Source organism: Penicillium alfredii (assembly GCF_028826965.1).
Source record: "Penicillium alfredii strain IBT 34128 chromosome Unknown utg000009l_segment0_segment0, whole genome shotgun sequence".
In the NCBI taxonomy this organism is placed as follows: Eukaryota; Fungi; Ascomycota; class Eurotiomycetes; order Eurotiales; family Aspergillaceae; genus Penicillium; species Penicillium alfredii.
Genome location: NW_026622706.1, coordinates 3453197 through 3475985, shown reverse-complemented (window position 1 = coordinate 3475985; position 22789 = coordinate 3453197). Strand labels below are relative to the sequence as shown.

Below are 22789 nucleotides of genomic sequence, written 5' to 3'. Positions count from 1 at the left end.
CTATATCCCTGGAATATCTCGATCGATAGCCCCACGTGGAAATGCATGCTCCCATGTGGTCAACCCGCATATTCGTGCGACCGCTTGGAACGTTGTATAGCCAGTGCAACCATTCATCAAGAATCAGTTAAAAATCAATAGTTGAATACCTTCAACCAACTATGTAAGGTATATTGAATGTTAGAATGGCAACTCAGGCCCCTCGACTAGTGTAATTGGCGTCGACACTCGATCTCGTATTCACCCACAACCCACAAAACAACACTCCAGCTGCGAATAAACAAAATCCTGACAGCATGCTGCTTCTCTGAACCTATTTTTCTCACCTATCATTTCCCGGGTATTTACCATGACCCAAAATCTAGGACAATGCCCCCTGACAGCCCTTCCCAACGAGACTCTCCTCGGGATCGCCGATCTCCTGGCCCCACGAGACGTGGGCTCGTTACTACGCACGGCGCGCCGACTGGCCACTCTCCTAGATGCTCCTCTTTATCGCCGTGCACGCAGCTATGTCTGTGTAGATGGAAACGTGGTCCTCGGGTGGGCCGCGAAAAGGGGTCAGGCCCCCGTCATCCGCAAGCTCCTCCACCCCGACGCGGCCCCCATCCCACAGGATCACAGGAACAAAGCGCTGTGTCTCGCCGCTGAAGCTGGTCGGGATGGCCTAATTGGACTGCTGGTGTCTGGAGGGGCGGATCTGTCTGCGGCTGTTGATCTGGAAAATCTACCAGTGGTCAATCAGGACGATTCCTTGGCGAAGGACGATCCGGAACATTCCACAGAGGGTCAGGAGGCTTCGCCAGGTCCAGACAATTTGGAGCATCCTTCAGTTAAGGCTGAGGCTGACGACAAAGACCCACCGGCTCAGGTTGGTTTGGAAGATGCGGATGACCTGGAAAACTCTCCGGTCAGCGACCATGTCGGAGACTTTTCAGACGGATACGAAGAACCACCAGCGATCGATCCGAGATGGGAATCCACATGCACACCCTTACAGGCTGCAGCAGAAAATGGCCATGCGAAAGTCGTCCAGCTACTCCTCGACCTAGGCGCAGACATCGCAGCCACAAATTCCAAGCAAGAGACGGCACTGCACGTTGCAGCACGCAAGGGCCAGGAAAAAACATCCAAACTACTGCTGGAGCGCGGAGCCGACGTAACAGCAGTGGCACTCGGAATCGAGACGCCCCTCCATTGCGCAGTTTCTTCGCAAAATGAAGTGATGGTCCGGCTACTCCTTGACCACGGCGCGGATCCAGAGGCAAGGTCCGAGCATGGACAGACCGTGATGTATTATGCCCTTGACCCCGGCTATGAGCCCATTCTCCGTCTTCTCCTGAAAAGGGGTGCTAAGGTTACCGTGTCGGATACTACTTATGGCTTCACGCCCCTGCACTTTGCCGTCAATGGCAGCGAGCTTGCTGTCCGCTTACTTCTAGAGCACGGCGCGGATGTGCTCGCACGTTGTCACTCCAGGTTTACTCCTCTGTTTATTGCCGCCCAGGATGCGGAAGAGCCGATTATCAGGCTGCTTCTGGAAAATGCAGTGCTAGGTTCGGCGGGTGTACAGGAGGGTCAAATACCGGAATACATCACTGAGATCAAGGGCTTCGAAGAAGCCGAAAGGCTTCTTCAAGAGATAACTGGGGTATGATTCCTCGACCTCAGTTATTGTCTCATTGTCTGCGTATCCAAATGCAATCATTGGGAAGAAAGCGCGAGAGTTTGATGCATTTTGCACAAGTTTCTGACCACAAAGACAAGACAAAGGAAAGAAGAAAGCAAGATGGCCGATGTAGCGGTCTGGTTTGCGGGGACGAGCCTCAGCCACAACCTTCCCCTCCTATCTCGAACTACAAAAAAAAAAGCATAAATTTAACCTTGTATTTGATTCTCTCCATAAAGATTACCACAAAATTCGCAACATGACTACCGAGGCCGAGGAATACGCCGTAGAGCAAGAGATGGCCTCTTTCTTCAGAAAGACCTCCGCAATACGCTCATCCTGCGATGCCCGAGCACAGGAGCTTGTAGGAGGGACCGCAACCCCAGTCATAGTGCAAGGCGTGTGCGGCTACACCGTCTACGCAGGACCAAACCAAGAGTTTGTTGTTCAATTTCGACTGCAGTCTCTTAGACTCAAAACTGAAATTACAACGCTTGCCAGCAAGATCTATGGATCCTTGGTGTCATCTGTCTCTCATCACGGCCAGATAGGAGAAGATGATTTGCAAGGAAGAGAACCTGTCGCAGTCTATGTGATGAGTCGGGTGCAAGGAGTCAGCTATCTTGATTTCATTCTTGCCCATAATCTTCCGGAGAAATCGGTCGAGTACTATTCCTGGAGAGAGAATTTGATCTCCGACTTTTGCAGGGTATGTTTTGATTCCAACTTATATAGAGAATAAATTATTTCCTACGCTCTTATGCCGAATTCCTTGGTTATAGATTCTTTGCTGTTGCGTGGAAGAATCCACAGAATATATATCAATCCGTCCGCGAAACCCTCTATCAAAGATATGGAAAAGACCTGCGATGACTACTAGCAGTTTGATTTCAGTATCCACTGTGACAGTGGATTGATCTGGTGATTGGCAGGTGGCACTGCGCTACAGAGAATAGTTAAGTCCGATGAAAAGCAAGTTCGATGCTAGTTCAACAATAGTCCCAATCCCAATGCAGTACTATACAAATAAAACCACTGGCTTTTATGCCACATCATATTTCGACAGCTTCAGGCAGAGGCACTCGTAGATCCGTGGTCAGAGCTAGCCTCAAGACTAATGCTTCTTCCTATTCCGGTACTCTTCTGCTGACAGTTTCTTCACTGCATCCTTGGAAAAGAGATACCCAAGACCAGACCAGACAGTGGTAGCAGCCACCACGTATCTATTTGGCTGTCAGCAAACCAGGCCCAATTTGATCCAGGTTACAATAGGAAAGAAGAAACAAACTTACTGGAATACGCCCATGGCTTCGTTTAGATGCCAGGCACTGACAATTGCCTCGGGCACCACCGGCAGCGCGATCGCGCTCCCAACTAACACCAGCTGCAGGGCAGTGTTAATCTTCGAGATCTCCGTTGGCTTGACCTCGGCCGATGGGAGCGAAAAGTCCCAGTACCGGGCCATTGTCTTGGGTGGTGGAAGCGTAATCCAGCGGTAGTAAATAGCAGAGATGGCCAGGCCAACATCGCGACCGAGGATAATCACAGCGAGCCAGACTGCAGTGTTTCAGATCAGCAAAGCCTCGAAAACAATGCCATCAGGTCTCGGAGCTTCAAACTCACCAGGAAGAGACCCATTGACCGCTAGACAGGCCACCCCGATGGTCATCAGTAGCTTATCGGCCATGGGGTCGATAATAGTGCCGACTACTGTCTGCAGTTGGTATCGACGGGCGATATAGCCATCGATGAGATCGGTGATCCCGGCATAGGCAAACAACGATAGAGCTGCACCATGGTAGTCATGGACTAGCAGGTACCCGACCAACGGGGCAGCCACCAGCCGAGAGAACGTGAGAAGGTTAGGGATAGTATAGATGTTCTCATGGGTCCCGTTTGGAATGCGTGACAGAACCCCTGGTTTTTGGGGGGTGTTTGGCCTGTCCGGGGTTAGTCAACACCAGTACTCGACAAGGAAATGGAAATGCCACAGACTCACTTTTCGGAGGGAGAACTTTTCTGGTCTTCCGGTGTTTTGGATGCAGACCACCTCTGGTGTTGAGGACGGAAAGATATCCTCGGAGCAGAGAGAAGACTCCCAAGTCTCAACTCTCTGAGATAAACAGTCAGATCAATGCACTCATGGATTAGGGAAGCACCATACCTGGTTGGTAGCGAATTCAATGGTAGGGATTGACGTAAAGTAGGGATGCAATGCGAATGGAGTCCATGTTTTGGCAGCTGGACTTTACCCACATGGGACCGGAAAGAACTATGCGGGCTTCCCCACAGTAGAGATCCCTGCCGGCTTGCTCGGAGGGCCAGCCGTTGGGCAGCACATAGAGCATTCATGGTGACACAAAATCAAAGATAACGCGGTAGGAGCAAACACGAGAAAAGCAAACGAGAGATGTCAACGGACCCCGGACACATGCCCCTTCACTCGTGTTCAACGAAAGCCAGAAAGTCTAAAGACAAAGCGCATATAGCAAGGGGAAAAAAATCAAAACCAGCAGATGCAAAGAGCAGTTCTTTAGCACCTGGCCCAGGAGCTATCGGTCAATCAAATAGTCCATGAAATGGCCAATCAACATCCAATGCTATCGTGTGGCTTGATATATGGTTAGCTGATGTCCAAAGGCCCTTGCGAGGGGACCATACGAAACAGCACAAGAAACAAAACTCACTGTGCTTGATGTGACAATAGGCCTCAATGCATGGCCCCGTGGCTGTCCGGGACATTCAAGAAGCAGGAGACGAGATTCAGAAAAGCGGATTATCTCTAATTCCGTCCCCGGACAGCTGTCCCCGTTGGGCCCGTTTGGGACATCGCAGCCCTACTTTGATTTCTTAATATTCCGACCTACTTTTCTCAATTCTCTCTATTAATGGTCCAAATATCCTAAAGCCATGGGTTTGAAACACTGAGGTTCCTGTGCACTGCCCATGATGATGATCCATCACCCGGCCCACATCATGCCCCCGGGTTCACCTGACTGCAGCACTCACACTGACAACCCGCCTGATGGCTAACATCATTTCAGAGACAGGAATGTCTCTGCCTTTAGAGACTGATAGTATTGATTTTATCTTTTATATATGTCTTGAGGCTCCTCTAGGATCTACAACATAAAGTGTCTAGGTAGCGACCAGAGCCCTAGATCCAGATGGAGAGCAAACGGCTGCCTTTACTAGGGGACAGCGGTTGTTGTCCCACGGGGACTCAGGATGGCCCCTTCACCTGCCAGTCATGGCACCTCAGACTCTCCCTCTCTTCCACCTCCCGAGAAAGGTGCACCTCCCCTCAAGGACAAAAAGCCCCCTGACCCCAACATGGCCAACCCGCGGCTCCTTGTCAACCGTGCCTGTATCTATGAGCGACGACTGCCCGGCGATGCCTATATTACCGTACATGTACAGCGGCTTCAGCACGGGTTCTACTCCAGCGCTGCCGTCAGTGACAAGGACGCTGAACATGTGGATTTCCTGGCTCTGGGCTTTACCTTCCACTCGCCGCACACGCTCACTCATCGCTTCAAGGCTGCCACTATCCGGGCTACAGTCCACGGCACCCGCGAGGTGTCGACCTCGGCGCATTACCCACAGGGCTACCCGCCCGGCAACCCTCGGTTTTTGATGCACGCGCCGCATCTGATCTATGGCACAGTCTCTCCAGAGACAATGGAATGGACCTTCAGCCTGGCCGGGTCGCTGGGTATCTCAGAGATGCCCGTCAGTGCCAGTGTGATCCCGTCGGGTAGTGTGAATGGCCGGTATCGCCGCTACGAGATGATGCGCATCCAGGGCTCGGCTCGTACGCGCAAGAGCCCACGTGGTCGCGAGTTCGATGTCGAGGCCGGCGAGGTTGTCTGGTCGCTTGAGGAAAATAGCCTGCAACAGTCTGGTCTGCCGCGCGAGTTCACCTTTGTCATGCTCATCCAGAAGCCTTCGCCGACTGCGAAGATCTCCCTGTCGCTCGACATCGACCCTGTTGTCTCGGCCTGGTTCGGCACGTACCCACGCTGGCTTCTATCTCTGCCGTCGTACCAGCCTGCGGAGCGCCGTGGCATTGACTTCCGCCAGGAAATGGGTCAGCGCTTTGGGCCTGTCGATGAAAAGCGGGGATTTAATTTTGCTGCTTTGGAGAGTTCCTTGGACGACTACATTGCCATGCCGGGACGGAAGTACTCGCGCTCGGTAAGTGTGAAGGGATTCAACCAGCGTGCTTCACCTTCAAAGACCACAAATTAATGGATTCCTACAGATCCAGCTCCCTCCAGAAGACCCAATGCCCTCCAACCTCAACGAGCCCTACCGACGAGGCTACCCCGGCCAATACGGCACACTCGACCCGTTGCAGCAGATGCAAAACCACAGCCTCTCACTCCAAAACAACCTCCTGCAAACCCAGCTCCAGCAGATCCAGCCCATGCCTCGCGCACAGCCCTCTTCACAGTCCACCTCTGCCACAGCCGTAGGAACATCCGCGCAAGCCACCGACGGCTCCAACACCCTCAACATCCGCCTTTTACTTGACACCTCGGCCGCCTCGTACCTGTCAACGCTGCGCGCAAAGAGCCCTCGCGCCGATTCGCCTGTCACCGTTCGCCGCTCGGAGCAACTGCGCCGCACGCGGTCCCGCGAGTTTCTTCGGGAACGTATGGTGAATGGCGTGGGTTCAGAAACCGACCCAAGGGCCAGTCCTCGGTCTAGCAAGCTGCACGAGATCAAGGACAATGAGGATGATGTCCCACCGGTTCCTGGTGGCTATCAGCGGGTCATGATGATGGCGAATCGGCCGATCAGTGCTGCCTTGCTGGCGACTATGACCAAGCCGAATGGCGCGATGCACTGATTATTTTTCTCGTTTCTTTTCTTTTCGTCTTTTCTTGATCTATGGTTGAAAAGATCTACTCGTGCTCCATTTCCAACATGTCCGATTCCATGTATCTTCTACTCTGTATTATTATGTTGAGATACCCATCAATCTTCAGAACTGCCATGCTCATGCTTTACGTCTAAGTAATTACTCCAAAGCAATAGTTCATTTACTAGACAAGAAAATCGCCAGTAGGTAACATTTGCATCGCAAACCCAACTCCAAAAGGAGCCCACACTCTCAACCCGGTCAGGGTGTAAACAAGTTGGGTTATAAGTCTTGGTCCCATTACAGCAAGGCACATCAAAAACACGCACCGTGCCCAGGGCACAGTCCGAGGTGGCGTTGCAAGGCACAGGCGGACAAATAGGTTCCACACACACCCCGAACCGCTCTGGCGTCCCGACGCAGCCGCAGTTCGTATTGTAGAACGGGAAAGCTTAGGCAGGTGAAGCCTACACATTCGGACCGGGTGCAGACTCTATTCAGGTAGTGGCCGGAGGGACACTACTCATTGGATTAGTATCGAGAATCGAGAATCGAGAGGATATAGATATGTATCAGGGGTTAGGGGGAGGGGGGGAGAAAGAAGAGGATTTGGGATAGGGGAGACAATAGATGATAAATGATAAACATCCAATATCTGAACCCACTTACAGTATTCCCGCAAGAGCCGCAGATATTCGGATTCGTGGCTAGATCCTTACAAACTCCAGCACAGCAGTTTGGCGTCGTTGTAGGGCATGAGGCCGCGCCGGATCCGCAGTTTTTGGCATCGGTATTCAAATCAACGCAGGATCCCGAGCAACAGGTCGAGGTATGTCCTGTGCACTATCAACTCTCTCGATATTATGGGAATTAACAATATAGCCCATTCTCATGCATCGAACACTAGAAGGGGGTTTATAGTTAAGGAGAGGGAGGAATGAGTGGTGGGCTAGACTCATAGCATGTCCCCAAGTTCCACAGTTGGCGGCGTCGTTGCTGAGATCTTTGCAGGTTGCTGAACAACAGCCCGGGGTTTTGATCATTTGCACTATTATATAAATAGTGCTAAGTATATCAGTGAGATGAGATAGAAGAAGACGAGGAAACAGATTGATATATAAATATATAAATATATATATGGGAAAGGAAAAGAAGGAAAAGAAAAGGAATAGTTAGCTATACAGCCAATTTGCATTCTCCATAGTTTTGGACATTTGTTGATGGATCTATGCAAGAGAAGTGGCAACATTTTTTACCGGACGGACACTAAAATCAGTATCGTTTTTTCTTTTTTTAGTAAGGGGTCGGTATTTCACTATATTATCTTTCTATTAAGACCATAAAAAAAGAATACTATTCATTCAAGAAGTAAAAGAGAAGTCTTACCCTAAAGCAGAATAGAAACCACCAATCTTCTGCCCATTTCAGTGGTTAATTCATTCAAGAGATGACGATATCAATGAAAATAGGTTGAATTTTGACAATTATGGATATTCAAGCTTTCTCAGATTGAATTTCTGGATCAGATCAGTTAAATAATTTCGTTTCTTTCACGTAGCCAGCAATATGACTCAATATGACTACCACTGCCTTTTTTTAAAAAAAAACAACCCCATCCACCCCAGGTAAGAACAAGCATGGAGGGTTACACCTCCAGATATTTCTTACCTAGGTATATTACCAATTACCCTTCTTTACTACTTACTACTCTTAATAGGGGGGATATGTGATACCCTGTACCACACTGATCATAAGCCCCTATTTGATCTCGGCTTGATTACCTTCACTTATACTTACCGTTACCCTCAGACTTTGGGAGCCAATCGCCTATATTTCTTGTCTGGACGACTGCCGAAGTGGCCGATGACTGGATGTATGTCGGCGATATGCCAGTAATTCTGAATTATCGAGGATTGTTGCTTCACAATATTATAATCAATATAGCAATGAGACAATCGATGAGATATCCATTGGCCATGCTTGTCCAGGAATACCAACCTAACCAGAAAAGACACAGATCAAATAATTAAACAATAATAGCAATAGAGATAGATCATGGACCATGGAATACAGAGAGGGTAGAAGTTATCTTTTCAAAGCCAACTAACACAGCCCCAAAGCCTCAGGGCTATTATCTTAGAATTTGATCCCTTGGGACTTTCGAATATTGATCTCATCACGGGTATTCATGGATCTCTCCAAGGGAAACCCTAAAGCCTAATAACACTACAGTTTATACAATTCACAGAAGACCTTCACAGAGAAAAGAATGAAGAATCACAGTTGCCTACCTGAAATCAACCAGACCCAAACCCGAGAAAGAAAAACCCATTCAACGCCAATTATAAAGCGCATGGGCAAAAGCCAGCACAAGAAAGAAAAACATACAGAGCGGCAGCCGCCGAGTAAAAGCAAAGAGCAATTGAAAACACACAGTAGCAGAAAGAAAGGGGAAAAAAAACCTTTTGGGTTGTGGGGATTGTTGCATCACATCGTCAGGTATCACAAAGAACGCCACCGTTCCCGTCCCGGTTCGAGACCCGAATAGCAGAGAGCCGACTAACACATATAGGTATAGACAAAAGACAGCAGAGAGAAACTGGAAATCACACGGAAAAAAAGAAGAACACATGAGTACACCGCCAGTCGAGTGGCCGTTGCGAGACAAGCGAAGTTCCAGACACAGAAAAGAAGAAACAAAACAAAACAAAAGGGTCTATCTTCGGGCAAACACAAGAATCAAAAGTACGCAGTCCCAGTTCCCACACTCCATCATAACCCTAACACCAAAGACACGTTATAGCAATCCAAAAAAAAAACGACATAATAATCAAATCTGCGGCTGAGCTGGGGCCGTGGTCGTCCACGTGGAGAGAGGCTGCGCCGCAGCATAATGGGGGTGGTTGACGGGAGCAGTGGCTCCGACATAGTATTGAGACCGGTCAGGGCCCGGGTAGTAGGATGGGTGGATAGGGTTGGATTCGCGGCGGGACACACTGGGATCGACCATGCCGCGCGGCTCGAGGGGCGCCTGGTTCGAGTCCAGCTGACCCGACAGACTGAAGCTGCCCCGTGAGTAAGTGGCGGGCGTGGCCGGGTCCATGGGCGATGTGGCGTCGGTGGCGACACTGCGCGAGGAGATAGATGAGTTGCGGTACGCCGATGGGCTGTGGTCGGAGTGGGACCGGTGGCGGTCGCTGAGGGAGCTGGGGATTGCCGTGTTGATTGCGCCCGGAATCGACGAGGACAGGGCACTGTGGCTCATCGAATCAATGCTGCTGCCGTAGGGCCCGGCGCGGAGGGCGTGATAGTCCTCGACTTTGGGTGGCATCGCCCCGGGAGCTGGCAGGTAGGGGTTCGGGGCGGGGTGCCCGGGCATAGACCCTGCCATCGAGTAGCCTGCGATCGGGCCCGTGTGCGGCGGCTGGGTGGCGGCGTAGGGAGCATGCATGTAAAAGTCAGGAGACGGGTTGGGCATCCCATAAGCCGGAGCAGCCATCATCGGCGGTCGGTATCCATAGAGGGCCTGCGAGGGATCGTGGGGGTTCTCCATCGTCCCCGACTCGAGATCGTCGATCGGGGCGCGGAAGCTCTGTTTCTGGGTGAGTTCGGCGCGCGGCCGGATGTAGCGCAGCGAGTCCACCATCGAGGGTGGGTTCAGTGCTCCGCGCATCACATCGTCCACGCTGTAGTATGACACGAGATGATGTGTGATCCCCGTGACCGTCACGCTCATCGTCTTCTTGACCAAGCCCGAGTCCTTGAACCCGTACGAATCGACCAGCGACCCGACCAATGCCCGCTCGACCTCCGACTGATGGGGACGGTCCCCGAATGACCCGGGGGGTGACGTGGGGGAGTAGCCCTGGCCATTACTGTCGTGTCGTGGGTATGGCTCACCCGGCCGAGAGGACGGGACTGGTCGTCGGTTGGCCTTCTTCATCGCGCGCTTCTTCTCGCCAGGAGGGAAAGGCTTGTCGAGTTCACGATAGACCAAGAAGTTGCCCAGAATGCGACTGGGACTCCAGGTCACGCCGTCAGTCCACCGCTTGATCCCCGATGCATTCTCTTCGTAGATAAAGACACTGCCGCTGCGCACGAGATGGCTGCGTTCGCGGTCGTGGGGTCGACGAGGGACATGGTGCAAGACCCCGGATAAGCAGGCCTCGAAGAGAATCAGCGCATCCTGCGTCGTCGCCACATAGCCGGTGAAAGTGGGCTCCAACACCGCTGCGTTGCCGTTCACCATGGTGTCTGGAGAGATCGGAGGAAGATAATCACACAAGTGTGAAGGGCGGAGGGAAAGGGAAAGAAAAGGACCAAAAAAAAAAAAGGGAAAAGGAAGCAAGGGAAGATAATCAATACAAGCCGACGAGGCTCCCAGGTACCCCGAATAAACCCCGAGTCCAGAGAAGAAATGAAAGATTAAGCTAAGAGATCGACCAGGGTCTGGAGAAGGAAGAGTAGGAGGTTTTGAGTTGAACCCCTCAGTTGTTGCGCACCCAAGGATCGACGCATGCACGGGCCTCAAGTCAGAGAGTCAGCGAGTCAACCGGTTGCACCGATCTCTGGAGATGGGATCGACTGGCGGGTTCCACGGATATGCTGCGGCAATTAGCTGTGGAGACGAAAAGGAGAGAGGGTGAGAGAGAGACCCTGGAAGGTCCACTCGATCGAGAATATCAATTAATATTAATGATTTGATAATTTTCATTAACAGAATAATATTACCTAGGTATATTCTAATGGACAAGTAACTTACCAGGATACCAGAAGGATACCTGTATACCTCGGGAAGTAGAAAGGGACTGCAGAGATCGGAGTATGGTATGGTCACCGGGAGGCTAATGGTTAATGTTAATGTTAATGTTAAGTGGGGATTCTCCTCTACTGAGTATCAAGTAACCCAAGTAATCTGCTATCTTCCCATCTTCTATATTCACTGTTCGAGGAGACTCGGGGGAGCGGAGAAAAACGGGAGTGACAGATGGAGCCGATGATTTCACCTCGATATTCCAATAAAAAGAAAAGAAAAGAAATGGGATTTGAATATTTGAATAATCAAATCAAATCAAAGTCTTCAGTAAATTATTATTTTATTTTATTAAAGGCACCGTTTCACCAGCATTAAGGATCTGACACTTGACTAAGCCGGTGATGGAGTCATCGAGTCCCCCGTGCCATGGATGATCCCGTACCACTCACGTTATATTCAATATTTAATATTCTCCATGACATGTATACTTAACATTAATCGATTCTCTTATTCTCTTATTCACTTATTCACTTATTCACTTATTCACTTATAAATTATAAAGGATATCTAATACAATCGAGGATAAAGCCAGAATCCAAGGAGTAGGCACTGCTGATACCCGTATCACGACACTGCGCCTGAACCCCGGGCCGGTGGGTCGATGACGCTCTGACGCCAACGGGTGTCGCGCTTGGGCGAGGCTATTGGTGGAGGCTAGTGGAAATAAATTATAATAAAAAAGGAGATTAATTATAATTATCATAATAATTACAATTATTTTTTTTCACATTATTACTTGGCCCCCAGGGTGGCCAGTGCACTCCATCCCGCGGAACTATTGAAAAAAAAATCGGCCTCCACTCCACCACGAAGATCCCCAAGAGACCAGTCAGACCAACCGCTGAAGCCCGGGTGATGCTTCCCCATCATATTCCCGTATTCCTTTCCGTCCCACTGGTCCGTGTTGAAAGAGTGTCGGTCTGCCAATTCCAAAGGAGGGAAGCACCACGAAGAGAGAGAGGACTGAGCGTCAGCGATTCCGATTATTCCCTGGGTCCCGTTCAAATATTGCGATAATCCATGGATCCCCTAATGTAGGAATATTTGAATTCCAATCAGCATGGACGGAAGTATAGAACCGAAGACACAGAACAGAAGAGATCATATAAAGAAGAAAGAAAGAATAAAAATAAAGAAACTGGAGAAAGAGTTTTCGGGAAGTCTTTTTTGCTCTTCCACGGCCTCATTGGATCAAACCTTCACGGGAGATCCTCCGCAGATCCAGTCACTGCCACATTCTCACATTCTTTTTTTCCTTTTTTTTCTATAACAGGTGAATGATCGACTTTTCTTCTAGTGGCTTGAGGCCTTTTTTTTTTTCTAGTCTATTAGAGGGGCTTGGCTTTTGTGACAAAACGGACGACTGTCCTCCGTGTTTCACCCTACTCTGGCAGGTCCCAGAGGAATGGGTGAACAGGAGACGATCCTAGTTGGCGCAACGCTTGTTGAAACTCAATTGACGCGAGTGACAGATGTCAGACGGACGACCTTGTTAGTATATTAGTATATACTCGATCATGTATAGGCATAGACATAACTAAGGTACTTCTATATAAGATAAGATAATACAACAGAAGTACTGATCTCCTTCGAGTAGGTAGATACGAGAGATCCATCATGGGAACAAAGGATCGACTTGACCCAGACCTCTCTCTGGCACGGATGAGTCGATCTTGATAATTATAATATTATCATATAAAGAAAAGAAAAAAAAGAAAAAAAAGAAAAAAAAAAAGTCTGGACCACAAATGATTGTCTCACCAGCCAAGGCTCTGTCCTAAGCGCGCAACGAGGCGGAGCACTGCGTACTCCCTAAAGTCCCTCGAGGCGGCATATTCAATTCTGGTGATCGAATTAGATTCTCCCGATGACCTTCAGTTTTCCTTTCTCCACTTATTTACTGATCGCACAGACGAATCAATGTGCCAACCCCATTCTTCTCCTCCCCTCCTATCGTGCCCCATGTCGATCTTTTCTCTCTTCTTTCTCATTTTGCCCTAATTTGCTCCTAAGGACATCCACATCCACGGATGGTGCACCACCCGTACCAGACACTCGGGCTAGGCATCAGTGCGACAGACGCATGAGACAAGGGGAGGTGGGGGATGTAGGAGGGCCTGAACGCTTTTCTTTTTTTTTTCTTTTTCTTCCTGACGTGTGGGGTCTTCCCAAGTCTATGATTCTATGGGTATTTCCAAGCTGATAGTGTACTCTCGATAGAATACAGATCAAGCAGAAGAATCAAAGATTTCATATCATCTAATACTCTTCGAAAAAGAAGCATGATAATAGAAAAAATAAAAATAAAAATAAAAATAAAAATAATTCAGACAAGACGCTACCGGGGACAGACCCCCACTAGTGCAAGTGGCGTTCCATGATTTCTTTTCGCAGAAATCCCGCACCTCTCCAGGGTCTGACGCTTGCTAGTTCAAGCTGAGAGCGATCGTCACCAGCCTAACCATGTCAGGTGCAGACGCGCCCAATTTTCTCTGGAATTCTCTCCTTTTGGAGTGAAGATCCGGTTTGACCACCGATTCTGCGTATACTTAATGTATCTATTAGTAGGCATTAGTATGGACTAAACTGCAAGTGTGTACAGGTCTATTAGGACCTGCCTAGGCTGGTATCTACTTTAGTGGCGGGGCATATGCACTGTGACTGCGCATGTTAGTGTTTGTCTCACCCATTGCTGGGACTCGAGCTGAGCAGATATCCTAATGAAAACATTCAAATATTTAGAGCAAATAATTTAATTACCCTTGAATAGTAGATCATATATCCATCCCTAATCAAATAGTCTCATGAACCATTCCATAATACCTACTTAAACACTATGATATAATCGAGATCAGGATCATCGCGATCGTCTATTTCTTCCCTTCTGGGACTTGGCGCGTTCCGTGCGCCTTCGCCCCGAGCCCTGTACGACCTAAAACATGACCATGGGAGGTCTGGTGATACACTTGACTGACTGTGGTACCTACAGGAGTGAATTATGGTTATATTATTCGATTGTTCGATCGAATATGGATATAGACATGACAAGATGTCATCGAAAACTAATCGCACGTACTTAGCTCCAAGGTTAGTGGTATTTATTTTAGTGATTTACTTCGAACAGCCGATCCCAACTCTATCCCCAACCTACATACTCTACACCCATCCATCCATCCACCCCCCCAACCTTCCCTAGTTCTCTGATTTGGGTTCACCGGCGCCCATGCGGTGGACCAATCCATGGGTGTCCAAGGTAGGCTAAAAGGTTGCAAGATTGTGTATCCAGACCCTAAAAGTCTCGTCCCCACGCCCATGTGGTCCAGCAAAACTCCTGGCGATCACTTCTTGTTCTTTCCCAGGGCCCTAGGCTGCTGGGCTCGTGTCCTCCACAGGCTTTTGTGACCGACAACGGTGCTGGTTGTTGCGATGTACTCGAGTACATACAGTAGAAAGTAAAATTGAACATCCTACTGCAATATTTCAGGAACGTACTTATTAATTATTAATTATTGTTTACTTTGTTTCTCTTTCCCGGGCACCGGGTTCTACACCTACATTATTTGTACAAGATAGATTAGGTACGAGGACAGGGTATGCATGAGTTGTCCTCGCAGTTTTGATATCAGACTGCAATCCGATCATGATGCTACTCTCTCTTTCTCTCTCTCTCTCTCTCTCTCTTCCCAGTGCAAAATATCCTGAGATCTCGGTGCATCGCTTGTTCCTATTGGGTCGATCTGATGTTTGTCTCATAGTTATCATCCTAACCACTGTACCTAGACACCCAAGTATATGCACTTGGGTAGCTCCCTTTGCAGAAAATATACATCGCCCTACTACCGAAGGCATGAGGATCGCAGCAAGGACGCCCGTCCGAACCAGTTTCTCTGACTTGCATTCCTATTCCGCTAATTCATCACAAGATGGTTTTTCACTTGGTACGTGTTGGGGTTTGGAGATTGATGGATCCAACGGATTTCCTTTGGGACTGCCTTGCCAGGTGATTTTTTGCATATTTACCCATCGTGCTGGAGAACTACTGGAGATATAGTGAGTTGATGAGATCATGACCTAGGAAAGATCTAGACTTAAAAGGCTACCAAAGATCATCGTGCGATCTCGTCTTAGGATGACTCTTATGCACCTAAAGGAGATTATCTATATCTTTAGGTCCAAGTTCCCACTATATATATATATATATATAGTGATACAACGTATCTATGAATATATGGATAGTATAGAATTAAAACCTACATAGATTATGTACCTCCAAGACAGGAATATCTCACTACCCAACGTGTTCGCAGATACACACCCTTGTCCGCCAGAGATCGACACCACTCACATACATACACATCCACAACATCTATGTACATGTACACCCCTCCTTTTGTCTCCATCCCTCCCTCTCTATCTTTCACCCCTTGCGTCTTTACCACTCTGGCTGGATGATCGAACAAGGATGCGTTCGCGTGCCCAACTTCTGGGGAAAAGAGCGTCTGGAATGCGTGGGCGATGGGTCTTGGGTCCTTTTGCATTTTTACATTCTCTTTTCTTTCTTTTTAAACTCGGAGCTACTGCACTGCACTATGCAGCGTGATGGGTCCGGTTGCTGGGCTTTACTGATTGCTGGATTGTGGGTGCCAAGGTTGTGATGTCTGGATTGGCATACCTACCCAAAGAGTAAAGCTGCTGGGCGATTTACCAAGAACACCAAGAAGCAGTTAGCTACATACTACTTAGGTATCGGTGTACTTTCTACGTGTTGCTTACTACAGTAGGCTGTTCTCGCAGATGGATGTGTGGACATGACTCGCGGGCCTGGTTTTATCAGTTTAAGTAATTTGATATCTATTTGCCGCAGTATATTGATCGCGGTATAGGTCAATATCAGGACCAGAGAAGAGAAGTAGAATACATGACAGAAGGCAACGACCCGATATCTAGGCCATAGATCGTATATTGTACACTAAGAGAAGACAATATCCCAAACGCCAGAGTTGCTTACCGCTAATGCCAATAGCAAGAGACAAGAAAGGAAACGAGAATCAAGAGCCAAGAGTTGAGAGTCAAGGCGACGACCGCAAAACACCTGCAACAGCAGAGTCCTCATCAACGCTTAACTCCGGAGCAAACCCGCTGCCCTTCCGCACATGCATCAACAAGCGAAGCGCCCCCGCCGGCGTCATGCCCTCGATGCGCCGCGCCATGCCAACACTGACGGGCCGCACGCGCTCGAGCGCCTGGCGCTCTTCGTGGCTGAGGCCATGGACCGCGCCGTAGTCGAGATCTGCAGGCAGAACCAAGTTCTCGTCCTGCTGGAACCGCTGCGCCATCTTCTCCTGTCGCTTCACATAAGGGGCGTAGCGGCCCTCGATGGCGACACGCGCGCGGATATCCGGTGCAAACGAGGACGCCGTGTATGCGGATCTGCGCGCACCGTCGATGTGAGGGATCAAGGCATCGATCTCGGTGCCGTCGAGACACAGGATATCGAGCGCCGAGCGGATCGAGGTGTCGGCGCGGATCTTGAAGCCCTTGCGGGACCATGCGGTCGACGAGAGCCTGGTGTTTGCGAGGAGAGACTGTAGCTCATGGATTTGGGCCTCTGTCTCGGTGAAATGGTCCCAGCGCTCGTCTGAAACGACGCCTGCGTCTCGGGCCATGCGTGTGAGTCGGAGGTCTGCGTTGTCCGATCGAGTCGAGATACGGTACTCGCTTCGGGTTGTGAACATCCGATAGGGTTCCGACACTCCCTTCGTGATGAGGTCGTCGATCATGATACCGATGAACCCATCGGACCGTGTGAGAGTTAGCGGGGCCCGGTTTTGCGCCGCGAGTCCGGCATTCGTGCCGGCGATGATACCCTGCCCGGCCGCCTCTTCATACCCGGTCGTGCCGTTGAGCTGGCCCGCTAGGTACAACCCGCCGATCAGCTTGGTTTCGAGAGTGGGCTGCAGATTGCGGGGATCGATGTAGTCGTATTCCACTCCGTAGCCTGGCTGCAGCATCTTCACATTCTCGAGACCGCGCACTGTTCGCAGCATGGCGTACTGTGCGTCTGCAGGAACGGTCATGGAAATGCCGTTCGGATAGACCACGTCGTTGGGCGCAAACCCTTCTGGCTCGAGCCAGATCTGGTGCCGGGGCTTGTCCGTGAATCGAATGATCTTCGATTCCAGCGATGGACAGTACCGCGGTCCGCGCACCATCTCCCTGATATGCACAGATTTGTCTAGGTTGGCACGGATGATCTCGTGAGAAGACTCGTTCGTGTGGGTCATCCAGCATGTAAGCTGGCCCTCGTCGCCGACTTGGACAGTCGAATTGCGATATGAGAAAGGCTGAGGAGGCGAGTCACCAGGTTGCACCTCCAAACCCTTGAAGTCAATTGTTTTCATATCCAACCGAGGCGGCGTCCCGGTCTTCAAACGTCCTAGTTGAAAGCCTGCGTCGCGTAACGACTTGCTCAGGCCGTAAGTCGGCGCCTCGCCCATGCGCCCAGACGGAAAGATGTCCAGTCCAATGTGAATCTCACCACCAAGGAAAGTTCCTGTCGTTATAACCACACGTCCGGTGCGAATGACCTCGCCGGATTCCAATCGGACACCAACAATCTTGCCCTGGGTGCCGGGGGTGTTCTCCATACCCTCCTTCGAGACCACGATGTCGGCGACCTTGCCTTCCACAATGCTCAACCCTTTTGTATCAACCAGCTCCTCCGTCATATATTGTTTGTACAGATCGCGGTCGATCTGCGCGCGAGGGCCCCAGACAGCCGGTCCTTTGGAGCGGTTCAGGATTCGAAACATAATCCCGGCCTTGTCAATGATGCGGCCCGCAACACCGTCCATCGCATCGACCTCTCGAATCATTGTTCCCTTGCCAATCCCACCGAAACTGGGATTGCACGAACACACGCCAATGTTCGCGAGCGAGGGCGTTACCAGAGCAGTGCGCGCTCCGGAGCGCGCAGCGGCAGCGCATGCCTCCGACCCAGCATGACCACCACCAATCACGACGACATCATACGTTCTGCCCATATCAACCATTGATTAGCACGTGCCCAGTCTCAGAAGTGACCAAGGCGAAGAGAAATCACATACTGTGTGCCGTCCGACACAGTCGCCAAGCCACGAGTCCGGCCCAGCATTGAGCGAAGACCGCGACCCTGGCGAAACAGAGCCACCGACCGTGGTCGAAAAGCCATGTCGAAAGACAATCGGGGTCTGGCGAGAGAGCTGATAACAAAAACTCAATCACTGCACCTTTTTCAAGTTGATTTTCCGCCGATAAGAAAATCGTCGATATAGGTCACGTGTCATTTATTGCCGTTAAGCCCGAGGGCGGTGAGGCATGTGACATCCGCTGACTCAGCCATCTTGCGCCATCGGCCAATTGCGGGGCTGCTGATACATTTCGGCTGCGAGGGGCGCTCTCACTTTCTTCTGCTCTCGACGCTGAGACAAAAGACATTTGCAAGCTATTGACCCTAGTCGCTTGACTTCTCGTCATCATGAGGGCATACTGGTACGACAATCTGCCGGTACGTGTGTCCCAACCCCCCCATAATCTTCAATTTTCTTGAATATATTATCGACGATCAACAAGTGGGACATCCATATACTAATTTCCTTGGCTTCTACCAGGGCGACCAGCGCGAGCCGCACGACTCAGGCAACATCGTGTCCGAGGACAAGCTCGCCTCCCTCGGCGTCCTCTACAAGCACCTTCCCACCCTCGAAGCTGTCGATGCCCTGGCGCATGAACGCGGCTACAAGAACCGTGACCAGGTCTGCGTCTCGCCGGAGACCATGGGCGCCGTGTACGAGGAGAAGGTCAAGTCTTTCTTTTCCGAGCACCTGCACGAGGACGAGGAGATCCGGTACATCCTCGACGGCGAGGGCTATTTCGATGTCCGCGGTCAGCAGGACGAGTGGATCCGTATCGCTCTGCGCAAGGACGACATGATCATTCTGCCTGCTGGTATCTACCACCGTTTTACCACGGATTCGAAGAATGTATGTTTTGATTTTGTTGACTGTTTTCATCCCACTCTCCGCATTGGCTCTGATGCATGGGCAAATTGGCTGACATGGGTTGGCTATAGTACGTCAAGGCTATGCGTCTCTTCCAGGACGAGCCGAAATGGACGCCTTTGAACCGTGACGCTGAGGTCGATGTCAACCCCCACCGCAAGACCTATGTCGACACGGTCTTGAAGTCGGCTACGGCTGTGAACTAAAAAAAAGGGTTGTGTCCTGTGTTTGGATTTGAGAAGCGCTTATGAATTGAATTGACTGATGCCACGCTTGGAACCAAGACTTGAGTATAACTTCAAGTCGATTCTGATCACTACCCCCCTTTTTGAACTTCCGGGTTTCTTGCATATACCAAATGATGAGAATAGAAATTGTTTTTTTGTTTCGGGAATAGTCCTTTTTATCACTTTCATTGCGATGGATTGTAAGTGTACAAGTGGTAAAGATGAGTGGCTTGAGATGCTGCCAAAACTAGATCTGGATGGTTGGTCATGGTCGTAGAAAGAGTCGTAGCAGTGCAGTCCTATCTCACGTCGCAGGCATCCCATCTGGCATTGACCCTGGCATAGTGAACTGGTCGCTAACACCGCCACTGCTTTCCTGCCGGGTCATGCTCGAGCTTCGCAAACCGCTCATATCAACATTGAAACTGCTGGAGCGCGAGCCGGCGCCGAGCCCAAGTCGAGCATCGAGTCCCCCGCGGAACCGCAGACCCTCCGCCTCCGGATCAGGGTTCTCGGGGAAGCGTAGCGGTGCGCCTGTATCGGCGGAGCCAGCACTCCGCGGCGGTGCCGTGGACCCGGCGTCAGAATCCTCGGTCCTCACGCCCGTTCGGCCCATTCGTGGCCACAGGTCTGGTAGACCCACGACCTGCACGCGGGGCTCGACGACACGTTCTTCGAACCAGGCATGGACCCGCGCTTCGACAAGCTGGGCCACCTTGGGTACATCCTGCAGACGGCTGCGGGACCCGATCAATGACCGGACTGAAAGGTCCAGCCGGTAATCCGGCAAAAACGAAAAGGCAACATTGCTTTTGGGGCTGCTCTTTTGGTCGGAATCAACGCCCGTGTCGGTGGGACCACCTGTGCTGGGGCCTGCTTGCTCCCCTTGCTCGGCGGTCGGAGGTGATGGGGGCGATGTTGGTGTTTGCAGTGGGTGTGTCGATGCCGGGATCAGTGAGATGCATAGTGTTCCCGAGAAGCGTACCACCGAGACCGATAGTGCGACCGGCAGGATGGCAGAGCACGGTTTGGGGTAGTTCAAGATTAATGATGTTTCCACGGCGATTGAAAGGTTGTCGTCGCTGAGGTCGACATCCAGCAATGCTTGCAGCCGGCCACCGTCCGAGTTGGGATCATCTACTGCGATGATACGGCAATTGCTAAAAATTGGGAACTCCTCGCCGAGGGAGATGTCGGTTACGGTGATTTTGTCTATGAAGGATGGTTTCTTCTCGGGGTTGTTCATGGCCGCCGTGAGGGAGCTGAGGATCGAGGACGTGGGCGAGTCTTTGAGCACATACGCGGTTTGTCTGTATTGAGCAATGGTCTGCGCAATCAGCACATTGAACCAGTCCATGGACTCGGGCTGGTGAGACGAGTGGAGCATGCGATGCCGGCCATGTTTGGCCGGGTTGGTTGGCACGGCGCTGTAATAGGTCTTGCGGAGAATCGAGCGGGTGTTGGTGGAGGATGCGGGAACGGGGCGGAGAACATTGGAGTTGGAGGGCTTTTCGCGCAGTGTCTTCTGGCTTTCTTGGGGCGCGTTGTAGACGGAGCTGTAGCGGCGGTGGGAGGTGCGGGTAGACAGGCCGCGGGACGGGGGTGGCGGCGCTTCGCCGAAGATGAAGAATTTGATGAAGGCACCTATCAGTAGCACGACGGAGAGCTGCCCGAGGAGGAGCCCCTGGGTGAAAGATAGGCTGCGGCCGTGTTAGCGATCACTCGCTGGAGGGGAAGAGAGAGCGTACGAAGACTGCGCCGCAACTGGCGCGGGCTCATCTGCAAATCTCGTCAATATATGCATTCGAGGGATCAGACAGGACGCCGACTCACGTTGTTGGAGCGCCATCGTCAGCAGCTGTCGGATCGTGCCATCCCCACGGGAGAGAGTTGAAGTGCGGCCTCGGTGGATCTTTTCTTGGCCGAACTGCTTATCGCTTTATCGCTACTGAGGTGGCTCGGTCATTCTTCAGGACACGCTGGACCGTGTGATTTGGACGCCACAGGACCCTCTGGTGCCTATTCAAAGATCTATTACAACTGGTCTTATACACAAGGCCATAAGCTGGCCTCAACAAACCCACTACACCGGGTTTCAGGCCTCGTGTCGTTGATCTCCAATACCTCGGCAGCTGATCGGGCTATCTCAAAAATGCTCCAACAAATGCGCAGTCTGTCTGTGGTCGCCCTTGCGGCCCTCCTCTTCCTCTCGCCGGTATCATGCACCACTTCGTCGCAAAAGCCACCAGGCGAAAATGCCATCCTTCTATCCAAGGTACAAACCTTGACTCTCCGCGGAAACCGCATGACCAGCTCGCGCCGCGTCTCGCCAATTCCCCAGCTCAAGTGCATTGGCCCCTCGAAGAAAGTATGCGATCTATACCCAATCGAAACGATGCGCTGCACGAATCAAGGCTACGACTACGACGAAGAAGACGTCCAGTGGACCTGCACGGCATCGCTACCACCCGAGCTCAAGCTTGGTGCCACGGACGTCGTGTGTGAAGGATATCGGAATGCAGATGATAAGTGGGTGCTCAAAGGCAGCTGTGGGGTGGAGTATCGGCTGCTGTTGACGGAGAAGGGAGAGGAGAGATTTGGGAAAGCCTACGGGAACTCAGACTGGTCTTTAGGGAACCTGGGCAGAAAAGTGTCTGGGGATGGCTACCGAAAGGTGCTGGCCATTCTGGGAGACTTGATCTTCTTCGGGTTCGTGGCTGTCGTCTTCGTCCTGGTCTTGTGGCCTATGCTTGCTGATTGTTTCGGCCTGCGAAGAGGCCAGAGGCGCCGAGGCATGGGGCGTCGACCGGGAGGATTCTGGGGAGGTGGTGATGACGACGACTATCCAGGCCCCCCACCCCCGTACAGCAGGTACGCTGATAGCTATAAGCCTGCGTTTGGAGGTCGGCAATCCGGACAAGGCTGGGGACCGGGTTTCTGGACAGGGGCGCTTGGTGGTGCGGCGGCGGGCTACGGGATCGGCAGACGTGCCGGCAGTGGAAATGGTTCTTCGCAACGGGGCGCATCCTTCGGCGGATTCAATGGTTCTGACCCAGGTGAAGGTAGCTCGCGGTCTGCACCGCAATTTTCATCCACGACGTCCAGCACCGGGTTCGGATCGACACGGCGTCGGTGACTTTGATGCGACAGGGTTTGCTGCGATAGTGAGCA

General features: G+C 51.1%; 9 protein-coding genes across 9 annotated transcripts; 5 read left to right on the top strand and 4 right to left on the bottom strand.

Moving 5' to 3' along the window:
- Positions 1 to 349: 349 nt before the first annotated feature.
- NUU61_007228 (ankyrin repeat domain-containing protein) lies at positions 350 to 1657 on the top strand (the record flags this gene model as incomplete). Its single annotated transcript, XM_056657753.1, has 1 exon — positions 350 to 1657. The coding sequence occupies one exon, from the start codon at positions 350 to 352 to the stop codon at positions 1655 to 1657; it is 1308 nt and encodes a 435-aa protein (XP_056510553.1).
- Positions 1658 to 1928: 271 nt separating this feature from the next.
- On the top strand, positions 1929 to 2542 carry NUU61_007227 (uncharacterized protein; the record flags this gene model as incomplete). Its single annotated transcript, XM_056657752.1, has 2 exons — positions 1929 to 2378; positions 2405 to 2542. 2 exons carry the CDS (start codon positions 1929 to 1931, stop codon positions 2540 to 2542), a joined length of 588 nt encoding a protein of 195 aa, XP_056510552.1.
- Positions 2543 to 2796: 254 nt separating this feature from the next.
- NUU61_007226 (cardiolipin synthase) lies at positions 2797 to 4021 on the bottom strand (the record flags this gene model as incomplete). Its single annotated transcript, XM_056657751.1, has 4 exons — positions 2797 to 2892; positions 2970 to 3226; positions 3293 to 3609; positions 3669 to 4021. 4 exons carry the CDS (start codon positions 4019 to 4021, stop codon positions 2797 to 2799), a joined length of 1023 nt encoding a protein of 340 aa, XP_056510551.1.
- An 876-nt stretch (positions 4022 to 4897) lies between these two features.
- NUU61_007225 (uncharacterized protein) lies at positions 4898 to 6524 on the top strand (the record flags this gene model as incomplete). The annotated part of the gene is made up of 2 exons (XM_056657750.1): positions 4898 to 5866; positions 5934 to 6524. 2 exons carry the CDS (start codon positions 4898 to 4900, stop codon positions 6522 to 6524), a joined length of 1560 nt encoding a protein of 519 aa, XP_056510550.1.
- Positions 6525 to 9366: 2842 nt separating this feature from the next.
- Positions 9367 to 10785, bottom strand: NUU61_007224 (camp independent regulatory protein; the record flags this gene model as incomplete). The annotated part of the gene is made up of 1 exon (XM_056657749.1): positions 9367 to 10785. One exon carries the CDS (start codon positions 10783 to 10785, stop codon positions 9367 to 9369), a length of 1419 nt encoding a protein of 472 aa, XP_056510549.1.
- Positions 10786 to 16421: 5636 nt separating this feature from the next.
- On the bottom strand, positions 16422 to 18562 carry NUU61_007223 (tRNA modification protein MTO1; the record flags this gene model as incomplete). The annotated part of the gene is made up of 2 exons (XM_056657748.1): positions 16422 to 18387; positions 18459 to 18562. 2 exons carry the CDS (start codon positions 18560 to 18562, stop codon positions 16422 to 16424), a joined length of 2070 nt encoding a protein of 689 aa, XP_056510548.1.
- Positions 18563 to 18868: 306 nt separating this feature from the next.
- Positions 18869 to 19597, top strand: NUU61_007222 (acireductone dioxygenase (Ni2+-requiring); the record flags this gene model as incomplete). Its single annotated transcript, XM_056657747.1, has 3 exons — positions 18869 to 18898; positions 19002 to 19373; positions 19463 to 19597. The coding sequence occupies 3 exons, from the start codon at positions 18869 to 18871 to the stop codon at positions 19595 to 19597; spliced, it is 537 nt and encodes a 178-aa protein (XP_056510547.1).
- A 325-nt stretch (positions 19598 to 19922) lies between these two features.
- Positions 19923 to 21467, bottom strand: mmm1 (ERMES complex subunit MMM1; the record flags this gene model as incomplete). The annotated part of the gene is made up of 2 exons (XM_056657746.1): positions 19923 to 21318; positions 21367 to 21467. 2 exons carry the CDS (start codon positions 21465 to 21467, stop codon positions 19923 to 19925), a joined length of 1497 nt encoding a protein of 498 aa, XP_056510546.1.
- A 303-nt stretch (positions 21468 to 21770) lies between these two features.
- On the top strand, positions 21771 to 22754 carry NUU61_007220 (DUF1183 domain protein; the record flags this gene model as incomplete). The annotated part of the gene is made up of 1 exon (XM_056657745.1): positions 21771 to 22754. One exon carries the CDS (start codon positions 21771 to 21773, stop codon positions 22752 to 22754), a length of 984 nt encoding a protein of 327 aa, XP_056510545.1.
- Positions 22755 to 22789: the final 35 nt, after the last annotated feature.